General features: G+C 40.4%; 1 protein-coding gene across 1 annotated transcript in view; it reads right to left on the bottom strand.

Moving 5' to 3' along the window:
- PCNP (PEST proteolytic signal containing nuclear protein) overlaps positions 1-15,101 on the bottom strand; it is a 44,622-nt gene extending 29,521 nt beyond the window's left edge. The window contains exons 1-3 of the mRNA XM_006143579.3: positions 14,993-15,101; positions 6,241-6,455; positions 1,721-1,795 (exon numbers count right to left, since the gene is read on the bottom strand). Of these exons, the coding sequence (XP_006143641.1) occupies positions 1,721-1,795; positions 6,241-6,455; positions 14,993-15,056 (354 nt within the window). The 5' untranslated portion in view covers positions 15,057-15,101. The remainder of the gene's footprint in view (positions 1-1,720; positions 1,796-6,240; positions 6,456-14,992) is intronic.
- Positions 15,102-17,785: the final 2,684 nt, after the last annotated feature.

The raw sequence follows: 17,785 nt of genomic DNA, 5'->3' as shown, positions 1-17,785 counted from the left end.
GAGGTTTTTGGTATAGGGCGCGTGCGCTCGCCAGACAGACAGAGAGAGACTTAGAGACAGAGAGACATAGACCACAGATTGTGGTCACGCCACAATCCCTTCTCCTCCATTCTACTCTCAGGACCTTGGGCACGCACGCACATGCGGCCGGCATGAGTTTTAAGCAACTGGGCCTGGGACGCGAACCATGGTCAACTACGTGGGAGTCCAGCGACATAGCCATTACACTAACTGCTGGTTCCCATAAGATATATTTTAATTACAAAAGGTAAAACAGTTATTCTGACAGTGGATAAATCTGGCAGATATTACTTTTTTCTTTTTTATAGAAGTTTTGGCCATAGGACGCGTGCACTCGCCAGACAGACAGAGAGAGACATAGAGACAGATAGCGAGAAATCACCCCCCTAGAGGGGATGGCCACGCTACAATCCCTTCTCCTCCATTCTCCTCTTGGGATCGTGGGCATGCACACATGCCCGGCGTGAGTTTTAAGCCACCAGGTCCAGGATGCAAACCACGGTCGACTACATGGGAGTCCAGCGACATAGCCATTACGCTAACTGCTAGTCCCAGCGGATACCACTTTTAACCAAATGATCAATTTAGCACTGCCAGTAACGGGGCATGTACTCCTCGATATGACACACTGAGTACTTGGCATTGCTTCTGTAGCATTCCTCATTCCTACCAAAAGTAAGAAACGTGAATCTAATCACGAGGAAACATTAAACAAGTCAAAATTGAGAGATACTATATAAAAAAACTGGCCTGTATTCTTCACAATTGTTAGTGCCATGGAATATTCAGGAATTAAATACATTTAAGGAGATTAAAGAGCTACAACAACTAAACAAAAATTTGGGGAAGAATTATTTTAAAAATTCAAAATTAACTAATTAAATGAATATCCTCTGTTTAATATACTTCAGACTCAGACATATATCTGAAGTTAATTATGTTCTCCAAAAAAATGTAGAATGGGGGTCAGTAGATGGCATAGGGACTCGAGGCCTGGACCCAGTGGACTGAGGACCATGTCGGGCACATGTGCACGCGTGCCCAACATCCTAGAAGGAGAATAGAGGAGAGAGGATTGCAGTGTGGCCGTCCTCCTGCAGGGGTCATTTCTCACTTTCCGCTTCACTATCTCTTTCTGTCTCTGCCTCTCTCTTGGGCAAGTGCTTACGCTCTAAAGCAAAAACCTCTTTAAAAAAATGTAGAATGGATGAAGATTTTGGATGCATGTGCTCTTTTATCTAAGTAAAATTTATCTTTTACTACTATAATGATAGAAAGAATGTTGTCTGAACTTATCTAAAATTTCTTTCTTTCCTTTTTTTAAAGAGAGATTTTACTATAAGGCCTATGTGCTCGCTGGAGAGACAGGGCCAGAGAGACAGAAAGTGAGAAATCACCCCTCAGGAGTGATGGCCATGCCGCAATCCCTCTTCCTCCATTCTCCTCTTAGGATTTTGGGATGCACACACCTGTACCCAGTGTTGAGTTTTAAACGGCCAAGTTTGGGACTCGAACTGTGGTTGACAATTATGCTATTGCGCCATCTACTACTCCCAAAACATCCAGTTTTTATAGGTGTCACAAAAAAACTTTTGTGAAGGAAATTCACTAATACCGTTAATATAATCAACAAAACTGCCAGTAACACCTTCTTAGAAGAACGGGTTAAAGTAATATAAACAAAAGTATGTCAACTTACATCTTCATCTTCATTAAAAGCCGCTGCTACTGATAGGGTTTTTGGAGCAAGAGTTGGAATAGTTTCTTTAGGCTTCTGAAGAAGAAACATAATAAAAAGAGCATCAATCACATAAGTAACACTTACATAGGCTTATTTAATATAATTTATCTTCAAAGATTCAAATTTATATTTTTATAGAATCTTACGTAATGACAAATTCAGTACTTTAGACAAATCCATTCTCATTTTTAAAAAATGTGGGTAGGCTTTGCTTTACTAATTTGTCGTATACATTTACTTCCCTCTTGTAAAAGATCTTCCAGTTAGGGAGGCCAGCAGGTGGCATGGTGGTTAAGGGCACTAGACTCCCAAATGGTTGACCTTGGTTCAATTCCCAGACCTGGAGGCTTGCTTTCTCATTTTCCTTCTCTCTCTCTCTCGTCAAATTTAAATAAATAAATAAAGTTAAATAAAATAATTATTAAAAAAAAAACAAAACGATTTTCCCATTAGGATATATAATTGGGTATCATTCTGCTAAGGGGTCTTGGTATAGCTAAGAGAGTGGTTTATTAATAATAATGCTTTTTGGCACCAGCAGTTGGCATATTGGTTAAGGACATTGGACTCCCACAGGGCCAGCCGCAGTTTGAGTCCCAGACTTGGCAGCTTGCCTTCTTTCTCTCTGTCTGCCTGTCTCTCTCTCTCACACACACATTGTGTGTCTCTCTGATCATAACAGCTATGTCGCAGGACTTCCATGTAGTCGACTGCGGTTTGAGTCCCGGACCCAGTGGCTTAAACTCACACCAGGCGCATGTGCGTGCGTGCCCAAGATCCCGAGAGGAGAATGGAGAAGGGATTGCGGCGTGGTCATCCCCCTGGGGAGTGATTTCTCGCTTTCTGTCTCTCTGTCTCTGTCTCTCTGGCAAGTGCACGCGCCCTATAGCATAAAACCTCTCCCCCCCCAAAAAAAAGGGAACCAGCAGTTAGCGTAATGACTATGTCGCTGGACTCCCACGTAGTCGACTGCAGTTCGCATCCCGGACCCGGTGGCTTAAAATTCACGCCGAGCGCGTGTGCATGCGTGCCCAAGATCCCAAGAGGAGAATGGAGAAGGGATTGCAGCGTGACCATCCCCCCTGGGGGGTTATTTCTCGCTTTCTGTCTCTATGTCTCTCTGTCTGGTGAGCGCACGCACCCTATAGCGAAAATCTCACCAAAAAAAAAAAGAAAAATAAAAACCTGGGACCAGCAGTTAGCGTAATGGCTATGTCGCTGGACTCCCATGTAGTAGACCGTGGTTCACATCCCTGACCCGGTGGCTTAAACTCACGCCAGGTGCGTGTGCGTGCGTGCCCAAGATCCTGAGAGGAGAATGGAGGAGAAGGGACTGTGGTGTGGCCATCCCCCCTGGGGGGTGATTTCCTGCTTTCTGTCTCTCTGTCTCTGTCTGTCTGGAGAGTGCACGCACCCTATAGCAAAAAAACAAAAAACAAACAAACAAAAAAACTTAAACAAATAAATAAATAAAATAATTCTTTAATAATAATAATGTTTTTCCATAGGTAAGTTAGCCACAAGGTGCCTTGAGAATATAAAAGTCATTATGACTAATATTTCTTTATCAGTTGGCTTTCCGCCCTTTGACCTATGACATGGTTCATCCATGCCTTCTCTTTGATCAAAATTTTAGGAAAGTAAATTGTCCTATGGTGATCCTCTCATTACCCACTCATTCTCAAATTCATCACTGCAATTTGGCTCCCTTCACTCACAATTCCGCTGAAATTATTTTCTTTGAGGCCAACCATGACCGTGTGTTGCATTTGACCATAACTACCAGGTCCTTTTTGAAAATACCCTTATCTTTGCTTCTGTGACAGTACTTTTTATTGATTATTCTTTTAATTCTCTGACAAATTTTTTCTGTCTCTCTCCTCTTGACATTCTGTACTAAGCTAGACACCCAGGATTCGGTAGTTAGTGACCTTTTTCTCTTTCTGGTCACCTTCACTCATTCATCCCCATAGTTTTAACTACCAAATCCTATGAACATCCCCGAACAGGCTATCCTCTGTTGACTGACTGGAAAGTTTCACTTAAGAACTCTCCCGGGTACTTTAATTGTATAGTGTGTATGAGTACCAAGCCAGAAAATCTTTACCCTAACTTCTAAGTTTGACCCCTATTAGATTTAACTCTCCTGACTTTTCACCATTCTACCCCATGTCACTATCATTTAATCAGTATAATCTTTTTTCCTGGAGCTGAAACAAAATTAGTCATTCCTTCTTCCACACCCCCACCACCTTCCTTCATCTTCAAAATGTTTGCTTTTAAAGGAATTAAAAAGGTGAATTTGGAGATTATGCACAGTGAATGACTCTAGAAACATTCTTGACTCTTTTAAAGATGAGCTGTATTTGATGTAGAAACAACATAAGACACAAATAAGTATTTACCAATTGTTGAACTATTTTTTCACATCATATCACTGAAAGCAACAGTTTCAACTTTTTTAAAATATCCTATACTTCACAAGTCTGTTTTCCCAAATGAAGAAGCTTTAATGAATAGGCTTTTTCAAATATAAATAACCTTACAACCTAAAATAATCAGAAATTATTGGAGGATAGCAGGTAGTGTGGTAGTTAAGGTGTTAGACACTCCCACATGACCGACTGTGGTTCAAGTCCTGGACTTGGTAGCTTACTTTCTCACTTTCCCTCTCCCTCTCCCTGTGTGTGTGTATGTGTGTCTCTGGGCAAATTAAAGATAAATGAATAAATAAATAAAATTAAATAAATAATTCTTTTTAAAAAAGCAGTAATTACTAAATCATGTCAATAACTTAGAAAAAGTACGGTTGGATTAAGAGTATGTTCAAAAATAGTAAACTATTATATAAGGGACATGAGAATATGTTTAATACACTATCTATCAAATAAAATGATTTATATATTGGGTCTACTCAAAAAATGTGTTAAAAATGTATTAAACAAAAACAATCAGCTGAACTAGAGAAAAACAGTAATGAAACAATGTCCACAAGTGGTACATTTTTTGTTTAGACGAGTTTTTTTTTTTTTTTAAAGGAAGTAAAAAGGCAAAACAACACAGCGACAGGGCAGAGATTCTAAGAATAGTAGTTCTTTTAAAGTAGTAGAACAGCTCAAACATACTGACTCTAGCAGAAAACTGATCCAGATAGTATTTTTAAGATCCTCTGAGTGAACACCTAATGGAGAAATAAAGCTAAATACATTTAATAATTGAGCACTAACAGAATGGCACAAATAAACAACTCCAGGCAATTTTAGGATTTTTCTCCACAGAAGAATGGAACCATTTTCTAAAGCCAATAGCAATAAATTATGTAAGTAACTTTTTTTCTTTTTTAAATGAAAGCGCTATTTAGTTGAATCATATAAAACTGTCACATGGTAGGTCAGAAACAAGTATTTACAACCTAATATGGTTCTACTTAATATTTCAAATACTTCCAGAAGTTCCATGGTTAATAGTATTAGTTCAAGATTTACAACTTAAAACAGGAACTCAAGTATTGATCTATAAAGGATAATTATCATGAGACACATAATACTCAATGTCCATTTTTAGTTCCAAAGTAAGATAATTAGGAAGGTACTCTTGTAAAGCAATACTAATCTTTTAAGATACAAATAATTTATAGAGATGTTATGTTACTATTGGCACTGAAAAATAAAAAAAAAAATTGAAATTCTTTGTAACAATATTTTTCAGAGGTTTTGGATCAATTTGGAAAAATCCTAACTTAGTACGTTATAAATTTTATATCCCAGCAATAGTTGTTTCGGCTAATAGTCCAACCCTTTTCTTCTTTTTAAAAAAATAGCTTTACAGGGCTGGCAGGTGGTGTGGTAGTTATGGCACTGGACTCCCACATGGCTGACCACAGTTTGAGTCCAGGCCTGGCAGCTCGTTTTCTCAATTTCCCTCTCTCTCTCTCTTTAGTCAAATTAAAAAATAACAATAAATAAAATTAAATAATTCTTTTTAAAAAAAAGTGTATTGAGATATAATTCATCCAGACCTTTCTTGAACAGGGTGCTAATCACTTCTTAAATACACACATGTAAATATATACATGCAAGTACAAGTGAACATCACTTCTTTTTTTCTGGGAGACGTTTTTGCTATAGGGCGCGTGCGCTCACCAGAAAAATAGACAGAGAGACAGAGAGACAGCGAGAAATCATCTCCTGGGGGATAGCCCCACCGCAATCCCTTGTCCTCCATTTTCCTCTCAGGATCTTGGGCATGCACACACACACGCCCGGCGTGAGTTTAAGCCACCGGGTCCAGGACTCAAACCACAGTCGACTATGTGGGAGTCCAGCGACACAGTCATTAGGCCAACTGCTGCTGGTCCCACAAAGATCACTTCTTAGGCAATATAAATTTTTATACTTAGCATAACTTAGTAAAAAAGTTTTCAAAACAAATCCTTAAGACCCATTACAAACATCATATATAAAAAAACAACAACTCACACTTGATCCAAGTTTGATGGATATGGCTGATGCTTTCTTTGCCGTCTGACTACCTATGGCAAATCCAAACTTGGAGATCTTTGTAGGCTTTGTTGGAAGGTCTACAGCTTCTTCTTCAGCTGATCGCTTCTCAGCGCTGCGACTGGAACTTTCCCCTCCATTACTGGAAGAAACAGTCTTAGTTTTCACAGGTTTTTCTGCTTCTTCTTCAGGTCCTGGTGAAGTCGAAACAACTTACCAAGATGAGCTATTTTTACTGAGCAGATTGATGGGAGCAGCAACCTCAAAAAGCATCGTTACAAGGAAGATACCTCTGCAGTTGTCACCTACTGACCCAACAGTCTCTTCCACTGTTTGTTAGAGTATACAGCAGGAACTGAGATTGTGTGGCAGTAGAAGAGGCTCCCATGAATTAACTAGCATGAAATACAGAGCAATTTAAAATTATAAACAGAGTTTACAAAAAGGTAAAAGCCCTTCAAATAAATACTACCATGTAAGTTGTAGAATTATCTGGTTATTTGTAGAATTTTGCTTTTTGAAATTAAGATCTATAAATTCTTATATACAAACTAGTTTGTGAACAGTCACATGTAAGATAATATAATTGGCTAATAAATTCTCATTTTTTTAAAAAATAATATAGTACTAATCGTGCCAAATTCCTGGTTATGGAAAGGTCCATAATTACCCCAAACTACAGTGTTAATACAACCTGGAGTTATTTTCTTGAGGGATGTGTTCCTCAAGTACATCTCACACAATCTTAGAAGTTGAACAGGAACGTCAAGAAAGACTTCAAGGTTACAGCCTCTCAAATTATTTAATTCTACTACTCGAAAATCTTGGTTATTACCTTTTTAAGCCAGCCATAAGAGGTATTAAAAATACTTTGATTTATATATTATTTTTCTCATAAAAGATGAGCTAATTATAATTTCAAACAGAAGGCATAAATATGTAGGTGTAGAAGATGTCTTTTAGTAATCTGACTTGTTTCTATTAAGTCAATGATGAAATTAGTGCACATTGTACGTCAAATCTGTTATATAAGGCTATTTAAAAATACACTGAGAAGACAGAAAGCTAGTTAATCATTTAAAATTGGTTCCCCCCCCCCATTTGCCAATTAATCCTATAGAATGTATTCTATTACACTGGAAGAACAATGTATTTATGGAGAAAGAGATGATGCTTTAAGGGATGGCCCTGAAAATAAGTAAAAAGACAAAAAGCTAGAAGTGGGATAGGGAATCAAATACAAACGGATTAAAAAAGAGTTAGGAGACCAAGGTTACAGATCTAGCTTAATATAGTTTTGGAATAATGGGTCTCTGGATTAATAAGCACTACGAAGAAAAACATTTGATTTTGCTTATACAAAAAAATAAAAGGGGAGGAAATAAATTTTAAAAATTAAAAAAAAAGGGACCAGCTGGTGGCACAGTGGTTGAGGCACTGGATACTCCCAAATAGCCAACCATGGTTCAATTCCTGGACCTGGTAAGCTGCTTCCCCCTCCCATGTCTCTCTCTGGTCAAATTAAAATAAATAAATGAATAAATAAAATTAAATTAAAAGTTTTATAAAAAAAATAAAGAAAAGGGGAGGATCAGCCAGTGAGGTGGTGGGTGATATTTTTCTCTTTCTCTCCCTTCCTTTTTCACTCTCTCTCTCTAGCAAGTGTACATACCCTATAGCAAGTAAGTAAATAAATAAATAAATAAGGAACTCTTTATTCTCTTTAAATAAGAGAGAAAGGTATAATGACCATATAGGGGAGGTTATAAGGCAGGATTAGGTTTGGAGATTTCCCAGAGGCAAAGATAGCACTGGAATGATTATTTAAGGTGCCATTCATTTATTTATTTATACATTAAATCACAAAAGCACAAAAGATTCCTATTTAATAGTTTCAAAACAGAATTTAAGAAATACAGACTTTTTGGGGCTGGCAGGTGGTGTGGAGGTTAAGGAGCTGGATCCCACATAGCTGATTGCACAGTTCAAGTCCCAGATCTGGTGACTTGAAAATCACACTGAGTGCATGTACATGTGCACCCAAAATACTAAGGAGACTGGAAAGGGGGCTGTGGTGTGGCCACCTCTCTCTGTCTCTCTCTAATGAGTGTATGTGCCCTATAACAAAAACAAATAGAATTCTTTCTAAAAAGTATGATTTTCCAAAGTCTATACAACTAAAAGCATTTATAGTCAATACTGCATTGTATTTATAGATTTAATCAAGTATGATAAAACTTGATTAGTTTTAGGGGCCAGCAGGTGGCATGGTGGTTAAGGGTGCTGAATTCCCATATGGCCAACCACGGTCCAAATCCTGGACCTGGTGGCTTTGCTCTCTCCCTCTCCCCCATCTCTGGCAAAATTAAAATAAATAAATAAATGTTAAATGAAAGTAATTCTTTTTTTTTTTTTCATTCTTTTTTGGGGAGAGGCTTTTGCTATAGGGTGTGTGTGCTTGCCAGAAAAAGAGAAATGGAGAGACAGAAAGCGAGAAATCACCCCCCAGCGGGGATGGCCATGCCGTGATTCCTTATTCTTCTCTTGGAATCTTGGGCACACACGCACCCAGTGTGAGTTTAAGCCACCAGGTCCAAAACTCGAACTGCAGTTGACTACACGGGAGCCCAGTGACATAGCCCTTATGCCAACTGCTGGTCCTGAAAGTAATTCTTAAAAAACAAAAACAAAAACAAAACCACATTGATTAGTTTTAGTAAAACCAAAACATAGTAAAACCCAAATGATAACTATTTTTCTGTGACTGACACAGCTAAAACTGAAAATTGGCTCTAAATATTGATCACAAAGAAACAAACCAAAAAACCCAGGGGCTTTACACATAGAAACAACATATAAAGGCAAAAATTTGGGGTAAACACAAACTGAAAAACAAACAGCATCAAGTACATTTAGACTTGACTGCAGCATAAATGCTCTTTAAACTGTGATCCATGGGCTATAATTAGTCAAGATTTCTGTTTTTGGGGTTTTTTTTTTAAGTGCCTATCATTTTTTTTTCCCCAGAGATTCTTGCTATAGGGTGTGTGTGCTTGCTACAGAGACAGAAAGACAAAGTGAGGAATCACCCCCAAGCAGGGATGGCCACACTGCAATCCCTTTTCCTTCATTCTCCCCTCAGGATTTTGGGCGCACATGTACCCAGCATGAGTTTAAGTCACCAAGGTCTGGGACTTGAACTGCGGCTCACTATGTCAGAGTCCAGCAATGTAACCATTACGCCATCTGTTGGTCCCAATGCCTATCTTTTCTTACTTTGAGGTTTCCCTTTATCCAGAAAATAATTCTGGAATAGAGAATCTAGAAAATTTAAAGCATGCATAAATGAAGTGAACATATTCTTACTATAAAAATATTAACGTCAAATATGACAACTAGCTGAACACACTATCTGCTAATAAATGGAATACAGTATTAGTGGTCTAATCCTATTATACTGTACAGATTTCCATGAAGATTGCTCCAGAAAAAGGTACCATGAAAAGGGGAGTTGGCAGAACTACTCTAACGACTGGCAGCAACTCAATTTTATTCACTCCTGTATTCTTGTCATCTGAAAGGCAAGCTAGATCACATATATCACAGCTGCACAATGAGGTTGAAGCATAATATTTTTTTTCTTTTTCCAAATAATTATTTAATTTAATGTACTATTTTTTAATTTGACGAGACAGAGCGCAAGTGAGAGGGAAGGTGAGAAATCAAACTGCCAGGTCTATGACTCAAATCACAGTCAGCCATGTGGGAGTCCAACGCTATTTCTATTAGGTCTGTCCTTCCCTTCCCTTCCCTTCCCTTCCCTCATTCCTTTCACCCTCCTTCCCTGCCTCCTTTCTAAAAGATTTTTGCCATAGGGCATGTGTGCTAGGTAGGAGGACAGAAAGAGAGACAGAGACGGTGAGAGGGAAAGTGAGAAGTCACCACCCAAGAGGGATGGCCACGCCGAAATACCTTGTTCTCCATTCTCTTCTTGGGATCTTAGGCACAAATGCACACATGCCTGGTATGCTTTTCAAGCCACCAGGTCCAGGACTCCAACCATGGTTGGCCATGTAGGAGTCTAGTGATGCAATCATTTCACCATCTGGTGACCTTAGGTAATTTCTTTTTTGTTTGTTTTTTTCCCCTTTGTGTGTGGGGGGTTTTTTCCCTCTTTTTTCTTTTGAGAGGTTTTTGCTATCAGGCGCTTGTGCTTGCCAGACAGAGACAGACAGAAAGCGAGAAATCACCCCCCCGGCGGGGGATGGGCATGCCGCAATCCCTTCTCCCCCATTCTCCTCTCAGGATCTTGGGCATGCACGCGCGTGCACACACACACGTGGCCAGCGTGAGTTTAAGCCACTGGGTTCGGGGGACTCGAACCGCAGTCAACTACATGGGAACCCAGCAATATAGCCATTATGCTAACTGCTGGTGCCTCTATGAGGTCACTTCTACATGAATGATTCCAGATCTAGCAATTTATTTCTGGACACAGTAAGTAACTATTTGGCTCTACTTACTCTCAAAGAGTTTGTTGGTTTTTTTTTTTTAAGAAGTTTTTCTCCTTGTCTTTTAAAGCAATGGTAAAAACCCTGGAGTCTCTTTAGAGCAGACCTATTCTTAAATGTAGAGGTGAAGGGGAAAAGTAGAGAGTGAATTTACTCTTAGTCCTTATTTCTTTGAAAAGACTCAATGTGTCACAAGGACTTAGCTTTTATTTGTCTTTACATAATCCTCATAAACATTGTGTATTGGGGTCAGCAAGTGGTTGTTGAGGGCGCTGGACTCCCACACGGCCAACAGTGGTAGGAGTCCTGGACCTGGTGGTCTGCTCTCTAGCTTTCTCTCTCTCTCTCTCTGCCCCTCTCTGGTCAAATTAGAATAAATAAAGTTAAATAAAATGGAAAAAAAAAAGTTATGTATCAATACCAGGGCCAGCAGGTGGCATGGTGGTTAAAGCTCTGGACTCCCATGGCTGTCTGTGGTTTGACTACTGGCCCTGGTGGCTTGTTTGCTTGTTTGCTCACACTTCTCTCTCTCGCTCTCTAGCATGTGTGCCCTATAGCAAGTTACATAATAACAACAAATAAAATTAAATAAATAATTCTTTTTAAAAAGTTAAGTAACAATATACAAGACATTTAGGAAATAAAAAAAATGGAATAAACACTGGGCTGAAAAGGGAACATATGACAGCCAAATCTATGTTATCAATGTAAGTGCTTTCACAATCTTTACAATCTATATATAGTTCACTGTAAGAAAAAATTATTTCAGGACCAGTGGATGGCTAATGGTTATGTCACTGGACTCCCATGTAGTTGACCATGGTTCAAGCCCCGGACCTGGTGGTAGGTCAAGCCAGTGGCTTACAATTCAAGCAGGGCGCATGTGCATGATGTCTAAGATCCCAAGAAGAGAAAAGAGAAGGGACTGCGGTGTGGCCATCGCCCCAGAGGGTGATTTCTTGCCTTCTGTCTCTATGGCAAGTGCACATGCCCCACAGCAGAAATCTCTCTCAAAAAAAGAAAAAATTATTTCAACCTAATGTGAGCTTTTTTTTTTGAAGAAGTTTTTGCTATAGGGCACGTGTGCTTGCCAGAAAGAGAGACAGAGAGACAGAAAGTGAGAAATCCCCCCCCCCCCCAGAGGGGATGGCCACGCCTCAATCCCTTCTCCTCTTGGGATCTTGGGCACGGAGGCACATGCGCCTGGTGTGAGTTTTAAGCCACTGGTTCCGGGACTCGAATCCCAGTTGACTACACGGGAGTCCAGCGATATGGTCATTATGCTAACTGCTGGCCCCACAACCTAATGTGAGCTCTGACATATACCATTAGATGTCAATATCAACCCCGAAGTACATTAAGTTTTCCTTTATAGAACATGTACTACTTCAGCATTTGGAGCTTTATATAGAGAACCTTAATTTTCAGTTCATTTAATGAAATATTTTGTATTTTGGGACTGTGGAAACAAAATTTTAGATGTCTACAGATTAGTACTGTAAAAATTTTTAGTAATGTGAAATATAGTTTAAACACAAGACATTAACAGAATTACATAAAATTATTAGATTCTTTTATAAGGTGCACATTAAGAAAAGAGATTTTATCAGATTTATACTCATTCTGAGCAAATGTGAAGATTAATATGAAATCAAATTACATATTATGGTACCAGCATTTTTACTTTCCTTTTTCACTAAACAGTTGGGGTGAAGGGACAGGGTAAAAGCTCATTCATGACCACCTGTATTTATTCCGGTAGCTTCCTCATCTGAAAAAGGGGCACACAGCTACCTAATAGGACTGATGTGCAGCTTAAATGAGAATGTATTCAAGACCCTACTACTAGTAGCTGTAATAAATATCAATTTCACTGAAGCAGTTCTTAGCATAAGCTCAAAAGCGTGAGATGCCATGATTATGTATGAAAGCTCTTCTCTAAAAACTTCAAACACCTGCAAAAATTTAAGCAAAGGGAGGAGGAAAACAAATCTACCAAAGCCTTGCTCTAGTCTTTAAAATAAAAGGAGGCAGTTTAACTTGTGACTTCTTTAAGAGACATAATTAATGTTAACTATGGAAGTAACCTACTCCTAAAAACATACTTACACAGTGCTTCCAACATAGTTGATTTTTCAACAGAAATTAAAATTCAGAATATTCTCTAGGCAAGCCTCTTATACAAACATGACAGTGTTTCAAAATAGTGACTATGATTCCTCTGCACTTTCATGAAAAATATCTATCCTTACAAAATTGCTTACATGCAGTAGCACTACTTTCTTGTAAAGGAAACAAGGCAAATTATGTAGAAGCTAAGGGATATTACTTATTCTAAGTTATCAACAAAGAGACCATAATAATTTTTCTGATACTGATTAGCAAAGTAATTTTGTATTATCAACCCTGTCCCCAAAATGCTAAAATGGAAATATCAATAATTATACTACAAGAGCTAATAATCCTCAACTAAAAGGGTAGAGGATATATTAAACAACGGCTTTATGCTCATATTTAAGGCAGCACATTAAATTTCTCTCTGCTACACTTGTCAAAAACATAGTCTTATGGGACCAGCAGATGGCATAATGGTTATGTTGCTGGACTCCCACTTAAGTCAACAGGTTTGAGTCCTACACCCTGTGGCTTAAAACTCATGTGTGTGCATGCCCCAAATCCTGAGAGGCAAATGGAGAAGGAACTGCGCATGGCCATCTACCCTAGGGGATATTCCTCACTTTCTGTGTCTCTGTCTCTACAGCCACACAGGCTCAATTGCAAAAATCTCTCAATAAACAAACAAAAACGTGATCTTAGTGGGTCAGCAGGTGGTTAAGGTGCTGGACTCTCACATGGTCAACTGCAGTTTGAATCCACACCTGGCAGCATGCTTTCTCACTTGCCCTCTTCTCTCTTTTGCGAGCACACATGCCCAATAACGACTTTAAAAAAAAAAATTATACCAAGTATTTAAAGTCAAACCCACTTAAGATTCTCTAGACAACAGACCTTAGTTTTTCTTCACACTACTTCTGTTTATGTAATTTTACTAGCCAATTTCCAAGACAGATTTTTTTTTTCCGAAATAAAATACCTACTGAGAAAGTACTAGATGGTTTAAATTGCTTATTGGGGGGGGGGGTGCAAAAGCTCAACTAATAGCATTGTATGCTTTAAAATGGAAATTCTGGGCCCAAAGTAATTGAACATTATACTTATCTTCACAATAATTTTTGTTCCCAAGGCAATTCACATTAACAATTATGTAAGTAGGGCCTTGCTTTCATTACTAATAGTCCGTATTTTCTCACATCAAGTACTTTAAGGGCTAAATTTAAGGGTAGAACAAAGAATATTTAAAATATTCTGAGCAAGACATTATGATCTGTTCGCACGTGTTAAATCACTTGCCTTGTTACGACAAAGGGGGTTGGAGAGATTACATGATATTTCTTTAACGCATTAAAACCCAAATTTACGATGGGGAGTACAGAATAGGGGCAGCCGTAAGCTGAGTTTAACACGGTAACAAAATACAGAAAGAATCACACTAGTCTAGTCATCTACACATCTGGCAGGCGGTAAACTAGCAACAGCATAACCAATAAAAGGCAGCTACCTCAGAGAAAGGCGACCCAACCCTGCCCTAGACACTCCGCAGCTTACACCGGAGTTATGATAAGCGAAGGCATTCATTGCTGTCCCTCCACCATCAGCGCCCGTCCCGTTACAGGGTCAGGATTAGGCTTGAAAAAGAACTCCTACGTGTAACTGAGAGCCGGAGCCGTGGGAAACTCGGCCTGCGGCAGTCCCCGCAGCCACTGCGTGGTGGCCGTTTTGTGCTCTGTGTGAGGAGCGTCTCCGGTGTGTGTAGTGTGTTATTTGCGGCTCCGGTGTGGCGGGAGCGCTACGCCGCTCCTGGTCCCACCCGAGTCTGATCTCCTTTCCTGGGCTCCATCTCCCTTCTCCTCGGAAGCAAGGCCTCAGTGGGGGCCAGGAGGTGACGAACAGTAGCCAGTTGTCTCCCGGCAAGGAGGCAACGTGGGCCCGGATCCCGGCGGGCCGCACCGGGCGTGCCCAGGGCTCGTCTGGGCCCAGTACCTGGCCGGGTGAGCACCGGATCCGCCCATTCTCTCCCTACCCCACTTCCCCCACCCCGGGGAGCTCACAGAAAAGCCCAGAGCATCCCACACAACCCGCGACGCTGGGGTTATGTTCACCTCCGGCGGCTCCAGCTCGCTGCGGCTTTTCAGGCTTCTCCTCTCCCGCCTTCCCGTCCGCCATTTTCCCCGCCGCGGCCTCCCCTGCAGCCACGCCAAGGACGTCACAGCCCCGCCCAGGAACCATTGAGCTTGGGGCTCGGCCTCCGAGGGAGCAGCCTAGAGCGGCCGTGGAGAATGGAGGGGGGGGGGCGTTGGGAAACGGAAGTGCATGTGACGTCATCTATTAGCGGCCTTGGAAGTGAGGTATGCTGAGGGTGGGGAGGCACGTGAAGGAAAGTTTAAGGACTTTGCTACAGGGCACGTAGGCTTTCATGGTTCGGCTGCAAGTAAGAAGAGTGAGAGGACTTGGGAGCACCACCCTGGGACTGTTGGTGGAACCTTACTTAACAAGGTTTCTGCGCTCCCGGGTTGAAATGAAGCTGGCCAGAGGGTTCATTTTGGCCTCGGTGGGTCACGTGTACTGCTTACTCTACGTCAAAGGAAGATAATTGAGCCGTTGTCTTTTTCCCTATTTAAAGAAGAAAACAGCATTTAGTGTAGCGACCTCTAGTGTCAGACACCAGTCACACACTCTCGTTTAATGCCGTCAGTAGTCCAATGCGGACTTAGGCTCTGGAAAGTAGGTGTGAGTTGAGACCCTAGAGTGATTTGTCCCAAGTCATGTAGCATCGTGGTACAACCACCTTTCTTACAGCCTGCAGTGTCTCTGTCAAATTATGAGAAACTGTCAATACTGCAGTAATTAGAAACCTTAAGTATGCAAAATGAAGCCCGTGCGTTGCCTTAGGCCCTCGCCTAACTTTTTGGCTTCACCTTTACTTTTCCCTTACATTTATCCTGCCCTCTCACCAGACAGGATCGGCTAGTTGCCTAAGGAACTAAGGTTTCTGGGTTTGTCCTGCAAGATAACAGTGTTAGAGAACATAAGATTCAGAACATTGGTTTGAATCTCTGATGTACCTTTTTTTTGGCTTATAACTTTGTCTTGTAACCAGTCTACAGACCTAACTTTACTTCTCTGTAAATCAGAAACAATAATAGCACCTTCTGAAAGGATGGTCACAGGGAATCGATAAATTTCTCTATACCATTCTTTGGTCACTTTACACTTCCCTCAGTTTGAGGTTTTTGTTTTTTGTTTTTGTTTGTTTTTAAGCCATTTATTTATTTGTTGTGATTTTTCAAGCCACTGGGTCCAGGGCTTGAACCATTTTCACCTATGTGGGAATCCAGCACATTAACCACTACACCTCCTGCTGGCCTCCATTTAAAACAATTTTAAGAGAGATTTTTGCTTTAGGGAGTGTGTGCTTGCCGGAGACAGAAAGTGAAAAATCACCCTCCAAGTGGGATGACAACATTGCAATCCCTTCTTTTCCAGTCTCTCAAGATTTTGGGCACATAGGCACATGCACCCAGCCTGAGTTTTAAACTACTGGAGTCTGGAATTCCAACTGTAGTGAGAGTCCAACTAGTAACCCATTACACCATCTACTGGTCCCATCCAGTGTTAAGTGTCTCTCTGAGCCAGCAGGTGGCACAGTGGTCTTAACCTCTTCAGAAGGTGGTTCGAGTCTTGGACCCAGCAGCTTGAAAATCACAGCAGCACATATAGGTGGGTATTCAAAAATCTCAAAAGGAGAATGGAAAAGGGATTGCAGCATGACCATGCTCCTTGGGGGTGATTTCTTGCTTTCTCTGTCTCTCCCTCCCCCCCCAAAAAAAGTCTCTTAAATGGCTCAGTTCAAGACTTTTTTTTTTTTTTTAGAAATGCTCTGGACCAGAGGGTGGTGCAGTGGTCGCACACCCAGACCCACATGGGTCAGGTCCTGGGTTGCCTTATCCTAGCTTCCGTGAGCACGTGATGGATGAGGATGGAATGTATTACAGCTTGGGGACCCTTTTTGGAGAATCTCTCCATTTTTCTCTCAATAAGTGAATTTAAATTTTTTTTTTCCTTCACAGCACTTTGTACTGTTTCATATATGAAAGATACCCAATATTTGTAGGTGGGTGATTCCTTAAGCTTCAAGTCTAGGGAATGGAGAAAGAATCATGTGTTTCTCAAGACAAAAGCAGGGCAGTTTGGCAGTTATTTTGGGATCTGGGTTGAAGTCCCTGGTCCATCATTTACCACACAATATATGTAAAAAGTGACTAGGAAATGAAGGCTGATCAAATACTTAAATTCATGTGTTTCATTTTTTCCTACATGTGATCTTTGAAAAGTAATCAAGATTCATTTCTACCATTAATAGACATATACATGAGAATTTTATTTGAAATCATCTATTTATTTATAGATGTTTCTATTTTTAAATGATGAGGGGTCACATGCCTATCTAGGAACAGATCTGGTTCCCATATACTACACGGCAGAAATTAAGAATGGAAGATAGTAATCCACTCACCTGTCAGTTCTTTGATGTCAGATTGTGCCTGTCTTACTCACCATTGTTCCCTGAGATCTATTATTCTAGTCTTGATAAACATTCATTGAAGTAAAAAATGTGGCTAGCAGATGGTATGGAGTTTAAGGCAGCTGAATCCCACATGGCCAACTGTCCCAGACCTGGCAGCTTGTGTGTGTATGCCCAAAATCCCAAGTAGAGAATGGAGGAGAAGGGCCATCCCCCTGGGAAATGTTACCCACTTCTCTCTTCTCTCTCTGGTGAGTGCACATACTCTATAGCAAATTAAAAATAAATACATAAAAGTAAGCTTCAATAACCCCTAAAAATGGGTTAAGGATGGCTAGCCAGTGGCATGGTGGTGAAGGCAGGTAGATCT

Source organism: Tupaia chinensis, unplaced genomic scaffold (genome assembly GCF_000334495.1).
Source record: "Tupaia chinensis unplaced genomic scaffold, TupChi_1.0 Scaffold000100_1, whole genome shotgun sequence".
Classification (NCBI taxonomy): domain Eukaryota; kingdom Metazoa; phylum Chordata; class Mammalia; order Scandentia; family Tupaiidae; genus Tupaia; species Tupaia belangeri.
Note: the sequence above shows the minus strand (reverse complement) of the source record. Positions and strands in the feature narration are given on the sequence as shown.